The sequence below is a fragment of the Glycine soja genome, chromosome 3, assembly GCF_004193775.1.
Source record: "Glycine soja cultivar W05 chromosome 3, ASM419377v2, whole genome shotgun sequence".
In the NCBI taxonomy this organism is placed as follows: domain Eukaryota; kingdom Viridiplantae; phylum Streptophyta; class Magnoliopsida; order Fabales; family Fabaceae; genus Glycine; species Glycine soja.
In genome coordinates this window covers 962,239-978,605 of record NC_041004.1, presented here as the reverse complement: position 1 = coordinate 978,605, position 16,367 = coordinate 962,239, and the positions used below count along the sequence as shown (strand labels likewise).

General features: G+C 32.1%; 1 protein-coding gene and 1 pseudogene across 2 annotated transcripts; one reads left to right on the top strand and one right to left on the bottom strand.

The window, feature by feature from the left end:
* Positions 1-1,232: 1,232 nt before the first annotated feature.
* Positions 1,233-3,965, top strand: LOC114405609 (annotated as a pseudogene).
* A 544-nt stretch (positions 3,966-4,509) lies between these two features.
* On the bottom strand, positions 4,510-13,597 carry LOC114405748 (acyl-CoA thioesterase 2-like). Of its 2 annotated transcripts, XM_028368230.1 has the most exons (17): positions 13,458-13,593; positions 13,207-13,299; positions 12,439-12,506; positions 11,973-12,054; positions 11,802-11,848; positions 11,552-11,677; positions 11,030-11,107; positions 10,845-10,932; positions 9,417-9,529; positions 8,946-9,008; positions 8,807-8,862; positions 7,673-7,777; positions 7,424-7,480; positions 5,591-5,692; positions 5,398-5,446; positions 4,839-4,907; positions 4,510-4,752 (listed from the first exon to the last, which is right to left on the bottom strand). In XM_028368230.1, exons 1-17 carry the CDS (start codon positions 13,471-13,473, stop codon positions 4,675-4,677), a joined length of 1,290 nt encoding a protein of 429 aa, XP_028224031.1. In that variant the 5' UTR covers positions 13,474-13,593; the 3' UTR covers positions 4,510-4,674. The 2 variants fall into 2 exon arrangements, 1 of the variants encoding a protein (XP_028224031.1); XR_003665294.1 differs by lacking the exons at positions 4,510-4,752; positions 4,839-4,907; positions 5,398-5,446 and adding an exon at positions 5,789-6,322 and having other exon boundaries at positions 13,458-13,597.
* Positions 13,598-16,367: the final 2,770 nt, after the last annotated feature.

The window sequence follows — 16,367 nt, the reverse complement described above, 5'->3', positions numbered from 1 at the left end:
AAGCTCGAGTGCCTCCTTATTCCTTGTGATTGCGATGTTTGTCTCCCTAATCTCAAGAGTTTTCAACTGCAACTGTGCACTTCGTCTATCGATCTCCTGCCCTTGAACTGCTTCAACTGAACCAGATATGGAGTGAGCGTGAGTTGAAGATTCTGCGTAACTCTCCACTTATATCCGAGTCTTCCAACGCGAATGGCCCTACAACCTTGTTATACAGAGTTATATCCGAGACTACATTTTGAAAGCCAAGGTTTATATGACAGTGTATAATGCTAACCACGATTTTAGAATTTAGGGAAGAGATGGACCTTTCTATTCTTAATCTTCCATTATTTCAGAATTTTAGTTGAGCTATAGCTTTTTCTTCAACACGCTGACTCCTTATTTATGGAACTTTCAATTACTTGAACTTTGGAAAGTCACTGTGGGGTATATCTTTAATTTACCAATCTTTAATTTGTTAAGCCTCTATTTTGGTTGCTTTAAGCTTGTTTTATGCATTCCTATGTATGTATTTGCTATCCACATACATTTATGACTGAACTTAAGTGCAATTTAATTTAGTTCTTCCGAAAAGAAAATAGCAAAAGTGAGTAAAAAAAAAAACAAGAAAAAAGGGATGGATTCAAAGTGCTCGATCCTTGTAGACATGAGGAGTTCGGATGCAAACAAACAAACAAAAATAGAAAAAAAAAAAAAAAGATAGACTGTGACATGAGACACACAGTGAGAGGATTCTCCATTGAATCATGCAAACATGCTATGAGACACATGGTGAGAGAATTTCTCACCAAACCAAACACGTTATATATTATTAGACAGTTTTGTATGTTGCATGTCAAAAAATCAACTTATTTTATAAATATCTTTATAAATATTGTTAAAGTTCTGTGATTTTTGTGTGTTACATGTCAAAGGTTCAATTTATTTTATAAATATTCTTAAAGTCCTGGCCTTTTTTCTGCCCTATACTGCGGCCCTAACCTTTCCTCCTGCATTTTTATTAATAAAATAAATAGGAAATTCGTAAGATACTAAAAATATCTCCAGGACTGAGATGAAGTTGTTTTTCTTGGTTTGTGCACTTCTCAGATGAATCCCTAGTTTCGTTACAAGGTGACTTTCTCTTTTTCCATTACCCCTAACACAAAAATAAATAAATAATTAGAATTTTCCCTTTCTCTCACTCGATCTTCCATTTAGGTCTCATAGATTATTCAGCATTTACTTGCATGATCAAAACTTTGGCAATCAATGAGAAAATTGTGTTCCTCTTTGCTTTTAGATCTGGAGTTGCAGTGATTGCTTTCGGTTAGTGAGTTTTCTATTTATGTGAAATTGTGAGAGCATGGAAGGTGTGTGTAAAGAAGTTGGGAACCTTGTTTCTGTTATACTTATGTGATTTGATGCAACTTGTGCATATATCTCCTTTGCCCCTTAAATAGGATGAAAATGTTATGCTTGAAGTTAAAAGAGTATTGTGTTTGGTATAACTTGATAAAAGAAGTTTGTTTCTCCTCATGAAGCACTTCAATTTGCTTCATAGATTTGTATCCGATACCGACACTCTTGGATACTTTACCAGTAATATCCAAATCTATGATAAAATTTATGAAAATCCAAATATAGAAACATGGAAACATTGTCCATTGACAAATCAAAAATAGAAATTACCCTATTTATGGATGATTTCAAGAAAGGAATAAGATTGATAATACTATTTTTATTTGTATTTGTAAATAATATAAAGTAATTTATGATGATAATGATTCATATTTTTATTTTATTTTAAGTAATGTCCAAGAAAGTTCTTAATTATTTTTGTTACATATTGAATCCTATATATTTTTAGAATAATTGTATTGTCATATCGGATACCTATCATATATTTGTGCATGTTTGCACTGTCTGGTTGTATTGTATGTTTTGAAAATTAATGCCTGAAAAATGGAATGGACGTATTTTTGTAAATTGTGTTTTGTCAAGAAAGTGACCACACTTCACATCATGCTTAAGTCGCACTTAATCATGTTCTGTAGAGGGGTATAGTGAAAAAATTAAGGACAATGTAGGTTGAAGGAGAAGGAAATTGTTTTTCAATAGCTAGAAACTTCTAAACATTTTTGGAGTCTGATATTTCATTCTTCAACATGTTAACTAAATGCTTGTGAGCTTGCACATGATTTCAGTCTGCAGGCTTTTTAGTGAGACTTGTAAGTTGATTGAAGTGAATAAAAAAAAAGGTCAAATCACATGATTTGTGCACTCACTGTCTTAATGTTAAGCCTTAAAAATTCTACAGAGCTGGTCACACAAAACTTGATCTTGTTTGTGCCTTAACACAAACCCTTTAAGGTTTGGGTCTGCCATGACATTACTTTCAGATTGGGATCACAACATCTAGATGTTTGTTGTACAATGTACACACAAATGAGTTGAAAGAGCAAGTGAAATTTTGATGGTTTTAGCAACATTTTTCTTTTCCTTTTCAGGTCCTCTGTACTATCAAATGGAGCATGCAGATAAGGAAAAGAATCATCAAATAGTGACAATGAAGTAGAAGCCACAAATTATCAAATTATTTGTGGCCTTCAAGATGATATTTCTCTTATGTGCCTGGCAAGAATTCCTAGAAAATATCATTCTGTCCTCAAGTGTGTCTCTAAGAGATGGAGGGACTTAATTTGCAGTGAAGAGTGGTTATGTTATCGCCGAAAGCACAAACTCGATGAAACCTGGATTTATGCTTTGTGGAACGACAAATCAAAGGAGATTTTGTGTTATGTTTTGGATCCAACCGACTCCAGAAGATATAGGAAACTACTAGCTAGTTGGTGGTCTTCTGCCTCAACTATCGAAAAGAAAAGGCATGGGTTTTGAAGCTTTGGGAAATAAGCTATTCTTATTGGGTGGTTGTAGTGAGTTTCTAGATTCTACTGACGAGGTTTATTCATATGATGCCTCCTCAAAATGTTGGGCTCAAGCTACTTCCTTGTCAACTGCTAGGTAAGTATCCTTATTTCTATTCATAGATTTTAGGTAGTTATTGCAGTTACATGAACCTTTGAGATCGAATCGACGATACCAGCAAACTAGAAACTAAGCCACAAACATAGTATTATTTTCAGAATTAAAAAGTTTTATATCTATCTGTCTTGTGTTCTTTTATGAATAAAAATGGGAAGTGGGATTAAGGAGGAAGGAAACTGATGGATGTATCAAGAACTAATATGGCATCATGCTTTCATAATATGGTCAAAGAAAATCTCTGTCAATTTTAGCTGTCTATATTTTGCTATCAAAAACAAAACTGCATGTTGTCCTACTCAGTCTTAATTTTAGCCCCTACTGCACTGTAGAGATCACTATTTTCTTCTACATAAGATTTCAGGTACAACTTTGCTTGTGAAGTTTCAGATGAAAAACTGTATGTTATCGGGGGAGGAGGTTCAAATTCAAGTGATCATTCTTGGGAGACTTTTGACCCTTTGACAAATTGTTGGACATCTCAGACAGATCCTAAAATTGTTTCTGAAATTAAACATTCAGTGGTTCTTGATGGGAATATATACGTCCGATGTACCAGCAAATATCCTGTAACTCCTCATGTATCTGCTGTTGTATATAAGCCATCTAGTGGGACATGGCAGTATGCAGATGATGACATGGTTTCAGGATGGAGAGGTCCTGTAGTTGTTGATGGTACCCTTTATGTCTTGGATCAGAGTTTGGGAAGAACTAGGTTAATGATGTCGCTTAAAGAGAGACGCGAGTGGATACCCGTTGGAAGGCTATTACCTTTGAATGCTAGACCACCCTTTCAACTTGTTGCAGTTGGTAAAAGCATTTTTATTGTTGGGAGAGTGCTTAGCACTGTGGTTGTTGATGTTGGTGATTTGGGGAATGAGGATCAAATGATTGTGGGTTCTGCTCTACCCGGATTATTATTTGATGTCAATGTGTGATAAGTGTTAAATGTTTGTCAATCTGAAGCATTATATTAAGATACATGTATCAATGTTGCATGATACTTTTTTTCTTTTCTTATTACAATGATAGTACTGAAATTTGAACTTGTGACTTATATGTAAATTACTCAAATCTGGCTTTTACATTGCTTCATCTTAGTGTCTTTGCTTCTATGGTACAAGAACATATCACTCTTTTACTAGATATAGTTTCTTACAGTATCAAGATATTTACCACACTTAAAATATTCAAACAAAAGAATACCAAGGTTATTTTCCATCTATTCCATTTAAAGATTAAGCTTTTACTTCCATTTTATTCTGTATCATGCTTTGACGGTAATTAGACAAAGTTGTTGAATTTAATTAAATTACGTGGGTTAATATTAATTGATGATTTGAAATATTGTTTAAATCATTATTTACCAATGAAATTATTGAGTATATTATTAATTATACTATCAATTTTATGAATATTATAATTTGGACTTTGTTTCAGAGTAACCTTTTGATGAGTTAGGTTATTCATTTTTATAATCTGTTTGGAGCATTATCAAATTTATTGTATAGTATATACGAAAGAAGCATTTTTAGAACAATACAAAAATTAACATATAAATTTAGATTTTAAGATGTTATGGATACGTGGAATTTTCTAAAATAACTATAAAATGGATACATGCTAATCTGTGCATTTTTCAGCAGTTCATAACTTAGATTTAATGGCTGAATTTCCGGGATTAATTTTCCTGGCTAGTCCTTCTTGAACCAATGATACAAGAAGCTGCAAGATTAACAGAGTGGCACACTGTAAGACAAAGCTATACATAGAAAGAGCGAAAATGATTGGATAATCTGATCATGCTTTACCTCTCCCTTCTGATTGAACATTTGGCCGGTGACAAAGACACGTGCACTATAGGCACTTGGAGTAAAGATCTACATAGAAAAATGAATTTGCAATCAAAATAACAACAAATTAATGGAATAAATTATCATGTATGTTAAATTTTTTGAATTTTTGAATAATTACTTTAAAAGTTATATAATAATGATTACTGATTGATTGATAGGGTAAAACTTTTTACAAGATTAGTGCATAATCATTAAATTCAAATACAAAAGAGTTAACAGAATGACAGTAAACCATAGGATTCCTCTTTCATTTAGATTTAGTAGAATTGATTTTAAAATGATAAACATGGTTAATATGTGTGCCTAAATCTCAACCATAAGTTTTATCTTGAAACATGTGTAAAATTGATTTTGGTAGTAAACCAAATAGGACCTAAGTGATGAATGAGTAACAATTGAATATTGATTTGGCTCATTGATCATTAACTGGAAATATTATTATGAAAAAATCTTTTGCTGTTATTTCCCCAAAATGAAACATGAGAAACAAGAATGAAACTAGTATGAAACTCACCGCGAATAGCACCCAGTCATCAGCTTTTACGGATCGATGAAACCACATACTGAAATGAAAAATCAAAAAAGTATTTAACAAAAAGCAAGAAAGCAAATTCATACCTTGAAAAACTTGTTGCACATGCCCCCACATTTTCTAATGTTAACAAATAAACAACTTATCAAGAAACCTGTAGGATTCAGATACTTACGAGTGATCCAGACTAACAGAACGTGTCCTGAAACCCTTCTCACGGTGGGGATTCAAACTTACTTGAAGAAATATTAGATCGGAAGCGTATGCCACCACGCACCTGCAATACATTGTATGAAAAAGTTACAAAATGCAAGAAATCAACGTATTGTTTAAGAATACTAAAGAGAGTATCGCATTGCTACTCCAAGACAACCAGATTCAGGCAGTCTCACAGTCACAGGGCTCTAATGGATGCAAGCATTGGTTTCGCACATCAGTTAAAGTTGTAAGTAAGGTTTAAATGGAATTTTAGTTCCTCTATTCTTCAAAATAAAAACATTTAATTTTGTATTGTCAGTTTGTAGTTTTTAGTTTTGAAATGAAATTTTGGAAATAAAAGTTGTTTGGCAAAATTGGTGTTAAAATGGTTTTTAACCAAATTTTAAAACACTTAAATAGGCTAATTTTGAAAACCAAAAAAAGGGGTTTCCTATCCAAAGTTGTAAGTTTTTTATAACTATTGTAATAGCTCCCCTCATTCGTGAATGCTTCGCCCCTCCCTCATTCGAAAAAGCCACTGACATTTCCGACGTTGAGCAGAACAACATCATCGTTGTTGACCCCCACCTTCCTCTCTACCTTCAATATTGACGGCGCCGAACTGCTCAATGAGATTTGGCTCTTGTTGCAGCAGTGCCTTAATCTAAACCCGATGCTCCTTTTCCCGAACCATCCTTCTTCCCCTTTCCTGCAATTTTAATCACATTCACCAGCTTCAAATCTAAACACAAATTCCCCACACCTCCTTTTGCACATTTCATCAAAATTCCAATTGGATATCTGATTCCCACCTCAAAATGTTTTATTTTTATTATTTTTTTTCACACCAAGCTGATGAATCAAATTTCCAGAAGAAACAAATAAACAATAACATTAAAAGGAACTTTTTCCTTTTCCCTTTCTTTGTCCCTTTCTCGGAAAAGGGAAAAGAAACAAAACATTTCTAGGTTTGATTTATTTACGTGTCTGTCTTTAATATGAAATTTGTGAAGTTTTGAAGGGAGGCGTGGTAAGCAGAAATGACGAGGGTGAAGAATGAAGATGAAGGGAAGCAGGTTACGAACGTCGCAGTCTCTACAGATTGTGGGGTGGCTTGAGGTTGTTGTGGATGACAGACAGAGCATGATGAATGTTCTGGCGCTAAGGTTGCGCGTGGTGGTAAAGGCAAATTCAGTACTAGTGTTGTCTTGTGAGTTGTGACACGGACAAGAGGGAGGTTATAGAAGTGCCATTTCTAACAAATTAAAAGAAAAATGATAAAATTGGTAACAATTTTTTAAAACTGGAAACAAAGAAAACTGAAAAGTATGAATTGAAAACATAAATCAGTTTTAGTTTGTAAATTTTTCAAAACTTTAAAATAGAGACATTTAGTCCCCACTATTGTAAAATTTATAATTTTGATCATTTTTTCAAACTAAAAATATTAATTATTAAGATATTAACATTGATTATAACATAGATTTAACAAATTATCTTGTGTAAGATCACTAAATTTGAGTCACATCAAGTTAATTTATTATTATTAATGTTTTTTGAATTTGATGAAATGACCAAAATTACGGATTTTACAAAAATAGAGGTCTAAATATATTTATTTTAAAATAGGTGGATTAAATTGTGGAATTTAAAATACCGGAGGACTAAATGTTTTTATTTTAGAATAGAGGAATCAAAACTACACAGGGGCTAAAATTACATTTAAGCCAAGTTTTAATTGAGTTACCAATTCTGCTAAAACACTTGGAGATCCAGACACAGAGAAAGTAAATAGAAGATATGTATGTACCTATGCAAGGCTTCATCATCTGAAAGTTTTCCCTTTGCTCTAAACCAGTATCTCAAACTGCAAACAGTATTTACACAAGTTCAAATTAATATCTAGCATTTAAAAAATCAGGCATTAAGGTTACATTTGGAAAAATGATTTGGTGAGAAAGGAGGGCGATGCTCCCTTCCAAATCTTTCTGATCAGTACATTGCATAAATGCTGATAATAAAAGTAAGTGAAAAATTGCAGACACAACATCTGACTAACCTGGGAGGAGATTTTGTCATATTTGTTGCAGTTTCATATTCACATAACCGTATCTCTATGGGCCATGGGATGAATTGAGATGTAGCTACTTTGTTCCGATAGGTTCTGAGGCAAAGAATTTTGTCATTACAGTGCAGAAAATCAGCATGCAGACTTATCAACATAGTTCATGATCATACCATCCTTTGGCCAAATAAGAAGTCTTTACATTTTACTTTTATGTAATATTAAAGAGCCCCAAATAAAAACAAAGTAAAAAAAATTATTGTTGATGGTGCACAAGTATTCAAAAGCTTATAGTAATATACTGTGAAAATTCTTACGTCTATGACAATATCCTCAGAGCATTCCATGGATGACTATGTAACAGTGGGTCACTCAACCAGAATTCTTTAGTTTTTTAATACTGACACTGAAACCTGAAAGTCATGTGCCAGTTTTCTTGCATTTTTTTAATCAAATAATGCAAAAACAAACTTCACAGGAAAATGTTTAAACGATTGTTTGGTTTGGAAAAACATTTTATGTATTTACGTAAGGGTTTTCACAAATAATTAGAAAAATGTGACTTTGTTTCTTGTGTTCAAAGATTTGTATAAGAAATGATTAAAACATTTCATTTTTTTAGTGTTTCCTATACAAGATGAAATTTTTGTAATTATGATTGAAAACAAGAAATAAAAAATAGTTTTTCTCAAACCAAACAAATCCAAAGTTTCCATCAATTTTATTTTTCATCATATTAAAATTCATAAAGAAACGTCATTTTGATAATATCCCAAAGGCAAATTTGTTCTTGAGGAGTTTTTCAACCAATCAGACATTTCGATGATTAAGGACCAGGCACCCCAACTTGGAGATTCCAGATTCAAATTTGAAACAAGGATGGATTGATGGGAAGGATATGGGTTTCCCTGTTGTATGACCCAAATCCCAATAGATCAAAAAACATAATTTAGTTTCATGTGTAGCCTTTATATAGTCCTGACAGATACATTATGATAAATAGAGGAGATCCCATGAACGTCCCACAAAAGCAAACACAACATACAAAGAAAGATAAATGAAAACAAATATAGTCATATAGAACAATAATATTGCCTCAACCAAGTTTTTCTTCGAAATAAATCTTACATTGGTAAACGAGGGTCAGTAAGACGTCTCTCCCGTAGCTCTTCCATTGGCAGAAGCTATAAGCAACAAATTGAAAAATATTAATAATCAGAAAACCACCATACCAAAAAATCTTAACAGACATAAGCTTGTATCTTGCCTTATCTGGAGCAGGGACAGATGGTATAGCTACTTCTTGGTGGACCATCCCTGATTCTTCTTTCTGTAGATTAAGAAAATAACTGAAATTTATTTCAAATTCAGAACGAAATTCCTTGACTGGAGCAAGAGCATATATGTTAAAAGAACATGTCACAGTCATGCTGACAGCAGCCTAAATGAAGATATATTAGCCATATTGTGTTTTGCAGTTATGAAAAAAAATTAAAAAGACAAAAAGAAACTTATGTGCATTGCACAGGTTAAAATAGAAGTGTAGTACTAAAACTTGGTGTTATAGACTACATTCCATTAAATAGATAGATAGATATAGAGAGAGAGAGAGAGAGAGAGAGAGAGAGAGAGAGAGAGAGAGGGAGGGAGGGCACAACAAGGCTAGGTTCACAACTACAGAAAACAAAATAATTACTAAAAATTTAAATTTTTCTAAGTTAAGAAGAATATAGATTACTTGAAATGAAGCCATCAGAGTGAATATGACATTTCCCTTTTGAATTCCATCCACTTTCCTTGAAGCAAAGCTCTTTCCATCTCGGAGACGGTGAACTTGGTATGTAATTGGCACTGGAAAAGAAATGTCCATACTATGTATAATTTTTTTATTAATTATAAGCTAAAGCACACAAATAAATTTGTAGTGAAAAAAACATGGTATAAGTATGATAATACTGGAATTCACACATCAGATTTTATAAAATCAATCATACAGAATATATGACATGATTTATTCAAAAGTTTTGTTTTTGCACAACAATTTTTACTCAAAAGTTAATTATCATAAAAGACCAACTATAGGATCTACTCTCTGGCAGAAACTTACAGAAAGACAACATGAAAACTAGCTTATTCTCCAACAGAGCCCCAGCATATGTAATTCATGATAACAAGATCTAGCTTATATTAAAGCATGGAGTTTAGGTAATGACCCATAAAGAGCTTGAAAATACCGAGTTTTTTTTTTTTAAATAAAAAAGGGGAAATTTCACTGGATGTTAGATGCACAGTGATCCTTTGAGGCATTGCAGCAAAGATAGATCATGGGACCTGTTTTAGTGACACCTAATTTCTCAAAACCATTCATCGTTGAAGCTGATGCTTTGGGGTCAGGCATAGGAGCTATTGTAATGCAGGAGTCCAGACCCATAGCTTATTATAGCAAGGCTCTTTTAGATATGTCCATACAATATTGTAATGCAGGAACTCCTGGCTTTAGTTATGCCCATACAATATTGGTGTCCTATCTTTTGGGCAGAAAATTCAGTCTTTACGACCAAAAAGTCTTCACCATCTGTTGGAACAATGAATCACAACTCAAAACCAGCAGGACTGGTTTGTTAAGATATTGAGATATGATTTTGACAAGTGCATAAGATGGGAAAGGATAATAATGGGGATGATGATTTATTACAAAAGGAGGAAGGGGAATTGTGATTCTTATTAGACCAATTTGGATGGATGCAGAAAAAATTCAACAAGAGATTGCAGATTCCTTTCTCCAAAAAATCATTTCTTCCTAGTTATGCTCCGGAACAGGGTAAGAAATTTTACAAGTCCATATGTGATATCATCCACTTCTACCTGGATTCCAGTTTTATGTCAGAAATTCCATGCCACACCTTTTAGTGGCCATTCAGGGGTTTACTGCACATGTAGAAGACTGGAAGCAAATCTGTACTGGCCAGGTATGATGACAACAGTCACCAAATATGGTAGCAGAATGTTCCACACCCAGAAAAGGAAAATAAACCTTTCAAGCGTCATAGTTTATAAAGGTATTATAGGACACACATCTCATCTCAGGAAAATGAGTAAAAAGAAGTAGAAAGGGAAGTCACATTCAGAGCATTGTCAGCAAAGTCAAGTGATTAAGCATGCTTACTGTTTAAATCCCCTGCAAGAATAAAATAGGCATGCAAACTATGAACAACCTTAAGAGAGCCAACAGATTTTGAAGCTGCAGCCAGAGCCTGCACATTAAATTTTCAGTAATCAATATATCTATAAAAGATGCCACTGACATGGGTAGTGTGCTTTAATATGGAAGATAAAGCAGTATGATCATACCTGTCCAATCATCTGCCCCCCAAACACCTTTCCAAATCTTGGAGCATCTGGAAGGGTAATTCCTTGGAAGATATCTACCTTCCAAAGAGAATAAGAAAATGCTTTAATTTAAGGCAGAATTCCAGGGTATTACTACATACCATCAAAGATGCACCATATGTTTCAACAGAAATACCAAAATTTTACTATCAAAGAGAACCAGGACAACCACATCAGTCTAGTTCTACTTACCCTTTTCTAATAGCAGTCATACATCTATGATCTATCTTAAAAAATATTTAAATTGCTGTATCATCTTTCCTTTTTCCAATTTTCTTTTAATTTCTTATCTTCACCATATGCATGTTAGCATGTCTTTTCTGAGAGTCATGCACAAACAAGTTGTGAAAAGATTTATGAAGGACAGAATTAGTATAGTGATGTACACAGGCAGTAAAACATACAATTATTTTTCTCTCCCAGTTAATCACTCCATAAATGCCTTAAATCAATAATCAAATTAATGATATATATTGAGAGAACCTCGAGCGGCTCCAAATGCAATATATTCTCCACAGGTGAGCATGTCTCGAGAGAATTTTCTGCTCTCCAGATAGACTTTGGCTGCAGCAGTGTTGAGTGCTCATGAGGAAGCACTAAGCATGTCAGCTGCCACATGTCAGCACAGGAGTAAATAATTCATTTTGTTTAAGTGCATCTCAGGTGATTGCTTGTACACTCAACCTGAGGTTTTGACATTGGAAAGCAGCAGGACAAGAAACTAAAAGGGCACCTTAGACAAAGCAACAACATCTGCCTGGTGAACTGTGTTTGACAAACCTGCAATTTGCAAGTTCACAACATTCTCATGTCTCCGATAACAGAAAATAACTCAAGATGGCATAAACTACCAGACAAGTATGTAACCTATGGGATGAAAGGAAATAAGAATGAAGTTTACTACCATAACCAAAGTAGTCATATTGTTTCAATTGGAACTCTGGTCGATTTTCATCATTGGCACTAACAGATCCAAGAACCTCAGCCTACAAGCAACGAAACTGGATTTTCAGCGTAAATTTGTCAATTGAAATGCTACAGGTAAATATAAAACCATTCATATGGTTTCACCCATAAGTTTAAGCTATTGGGATAGTTAGTTCATGACATAGTATCTAAGCCTCTATGACCCAAGTGATCAAGAATTTGATCTTTGTTTCCCATTATTTTAATAAAAAGTTAAGGGCATTATTTATTTGACAAAACTTTTAAGTTTACAATTTACTGTTTTTACTAGTAATTACAAAATTGCCACCTTGTTTTCATTTTGTCATCTGTTTTTGAAGATTTGCATAGGAAATAGTGAAAATTGAAACCTGGCTGTCTGTTTTTGTTTCTCTAAGGTCTACGACATGAATATTTAAGCATACCTCTCCATCCAATATGAAGTACACACCATCTCCGGGTTCACCCTCGCGAACAACATACTCTCCGGGCTCTACACAAGAATCCATCAAAAACAAAAACTGAAAAAGATTAATTCATATGAATCTTCCAATTAAATTATTTCAATCCTAAATATTAAGTAAAGATTCCACTAACTAGCTGCACTAGGATACAATGAATGGAATAACATCTTAATGAAAAATTCAAGAAACGATTCTCTGAGGTCCAAACATACTTTCAGACAATTCATGGCAAAAATTCCAATTTCACAACTTTTAAATCACTGTCCACATTTGCAATTATATTGCATTGCAGTTTCGTGGATTTCCACAACCACTAACACTACCAATTACCTAGCCACGTTACTGCATTTTCAATTTCAAGTAACAGCGCACAATGCGTATTAATTATTACAATGTGATCACAACTGCAACAGCAATTTACATTTCAATCCGAAAAAAAGAATAATCAGAGTTTCTTTATTCCTCAAACCTTCATAACTCTTCATATAGAGAAAGAAATTATATATGATGGTTCGGTATCTTGGGAAACCTAATAGGTTTAGTTCTCATTATCTCTTAATAGATCGGAGACATCTATTCATTTAAGCATATATCATCTTATTTAATAATAGTCTAACCAGTTAACTTAATTTCATCACATAAAATAAAGTATGATAAATAAATATTATAGTTGTCTTCAAATATTATTCCACATTAATTATTGAATTACAAAATTCCAACAATATTTACCACAATGTTTGACATCCACAAGTTGAGCTATCTTCCTCAGAGACGAGCTCGGAAGCCTCTGCAGGAGAGGAACGCATCCGAGAAACTCAAACGCTGCAAATACCAAAATCCAAAAACATCAAACCAAAAACGAACCAAAAAAAAAAATCTCAGCTTCAAAAATCTCCACTATCATGTTTTGATTGCTTTAAAAAAAACGAAACTCTTTGTCATTTCATGATTTCTAGTTTCGCGCTCATTGGAACTCTCACCTTTCTCGCTTTCCATTTTTTTCACGGAGCAATGCAATTCGATTTCTTCGGATTTTCAACGCAGCAAAAGCAATGCAATGCAATTCAATTTTTTGTTTCTTCTTCGGTTTTAGCGCTCGGCACGCTCAATAGATATAGCTATGTACGGTATGTATAGTGTGGAGGACGGTGTGGAATCCAGTGTGCGGCGGTGTGCGGCTAAACGTGGACGCGTGCGATTTCGACCAATAGCGATGCACCGATGGCAACGAGTGTTGAAGATTCGGCGTCCACGTGGATTAAAGGTGGTCGGTAGCTGCATGACTTTACGAGGTGGTGGTCCACACCAGATCTGCCCTCAACCAAGCGTAGATTAGTTTCTTTTTTCTTGATTTACCAAAATGTGAAATCAAACTTATGTTTACAAGAACATTGGTTAAAAAATTTGAAATATAAATATTTTTATTTGGAGATAAAAATTTCTCAAATAGAGCTATCTATGATTTTTTAAAAATTTTTTATGATTTATATAATAAATATTTTTTATTTAAAAAAAATACTGTTTTACAATATCCTACCAAAATTTAGGAATGAGTTTAATGTCCTAATCCAAAATAAAGAAAGACTCAAAACTAAAAAGCTCTTATAAGTTACTCCCTTTAAAATTATATATTAACAAAAATAACTACTTTTTGTACGGATTAAGAAAAGTTAAATAAAATTATTTAATTTTATTGATAAAATAAGATTATTTTTAAAATATCCTTCATTAAAAGTTAATATCATAAATAAAATATAGTCACCGAAATAAAGTTACAATTAAATGAAAAATAATATTATTAAATAAGAGTAAAATGTTATATTTACTTATATTTAATTTCAAAATATAAAATATTTTTTTATATACCAATCCAGATGAAATACAACCTCCCGATCACCTCTAGTGGAAGGTTATATTGTATACTAAATTTTGTCTTACTAATTCCTGGGATTATTATGAATTGTTGTTTCAATTGAACATTTCAAGTGATAATTCATGGTTATTGTGAGAAATAATACTATCATAAATTGAATTGAATAAACCATCAATTATATTTCTAAAATATTATAAGTATTTTTTTAAGTATTAGAAATCATGTTAAATAGTCGTTCAAGTATTAAAACATTCTTAACAAAAATTTAGTCATTTTTTTCAAATTAGTCCTTAGATGTAAGTGAAATATATTACCATTAGGATAAATTAATGTATATTAAATGTTTTTTTTTCTGAATGTTGCTTTGATAACTACCACTTGTACAAATTTATTACTTTAAACACTATTTGTGCTACTACTACTACTTGTACAAATATAACTACTACGCTCAATTCATTTCACATAAATTAATAAATATTTAATGTAATTATAAAATTGTTATATTTGAATTAAAATATTTTTATTTAATATCTCAATTTTTTATATTTATACCACTAATAGTGAGTGTTAAATAAGAAAATATTTAAAAAAACATACACATTAATTAGATTTTAAAATCCTAAAACATTAATTATTTAAAAAAAATAGAAAGTTAAAACATAAAAAATACCAAAAAGAATTAATAAATGATCCTCCCTATCATTCTCATATTCCAAAGTGTATTTTCTCTTTTGATCATGAATGAGAAGATATGATCTATGCATTGTCAAAAAATAAATGAAAATAATACTTGAAGAACGAAATCGATTTACTTTATTTTTGAATCGTACGACTACACATAAACGTCATTAATTATCACTTGAAAATCTATTTATTTGTTTATTTTTTTAATTATTTAAATAAAGTATTATGTACTAATATTTATCACATTTTAAATAAATGTCATAAGTGCATAAACTCGGCGGCAGAATATGTTTTTTGTGCGTGAGATCTTATCTTTTCCAATCTCTCATGTCTAGGATTTTATTTTATTTTTTTCAATCATTCACACCATCTCCAATTCTCCATATTTACTAATATGGACCATTTGATTAACATGGGCTATATATAGTTGGTCAAAAAGGTAATAATGAAAAAATATTATAATTTGATATTAGTATTTAGTCAGCATCGGAAAAAAAAAATTATATTAGTTATTTTCTTTGAGTAGGCTCGCCTTGGCTCTTTGGTCCCTACTTCCGGTTTTCTTTTCCCGAGCGGATGGAAGTTTCTTTTTAGTTTTTACCTATAAGGAACATTTAGAATAAGAGTAAATTATATTAACTTAAACTGTGATTTGTTGAGATTAGACATGACTTACATTTTTAATACTATTTACATAACCTCATTTGAGTACATAATGTAATATTTTTAAAATAATTAAAAAATTAGTATAATACTTCGTCACCTCTGTTTCTTTTTTATAAAAAAAATTATAGTATATTTTATACTATAACTTATCTTTTTATAAATAAGAACAAATATAATATATAAGAAAAATATGTGTATAATATTTTTTATATTGGAAGATAATACAATTTTTTAGTATCTTTTTGTATTTCTTTTAACTTTGTCAAGTTGTTAGTCGTAATTTATAGACAATTACAACTAATTATGAATACTAACCAGAATAATTAGGCTTGTAAATCAATGTCTCAACACCTAATGTAACTACTCATTTTACAATCAATAAGAGAAATATTTTCTATGATTCTTATTGATCTAATATATACGCTATCAAAGTTTATCCTAAATATATTAAAGGGTCATTCACATATTATTTACACATCAAGTCCATAGTACTAAGCTTGAAGAGGTTTATGAGGAAAAGTTCAAATATCACATTGGTTAAAGATAGTGTTGAGATATAATATATTAGTAGATGTCAACCTTCACCTTATAACATTATTCTTGTTTTAAACAAGCAGTTACACGCCTTCCATTACCTTTAATCTTCTTAGTTCTTAGTGTTAGCCAA

Excerpts from the sequence above, each read along its gene's own strand:
- LOC114405748 (XM_028368230.1), bottom strand. Across the intron at positions 7,778-8,806 it reads ACTGACCCTCGTTTACCAAT|AACCTATCGGAACAAAGTAG; the intron begins GTAAGATTTATT and ends TCTTTGCCTCAG. Across the intron at positions 7,481-7,672 it reads ATGACAAAATCTCCTCCCAG|TTTGAGATACTGGTTTAGAG; the intron begins GTTAGTCAGATG and ends TACTGTTTGCAG.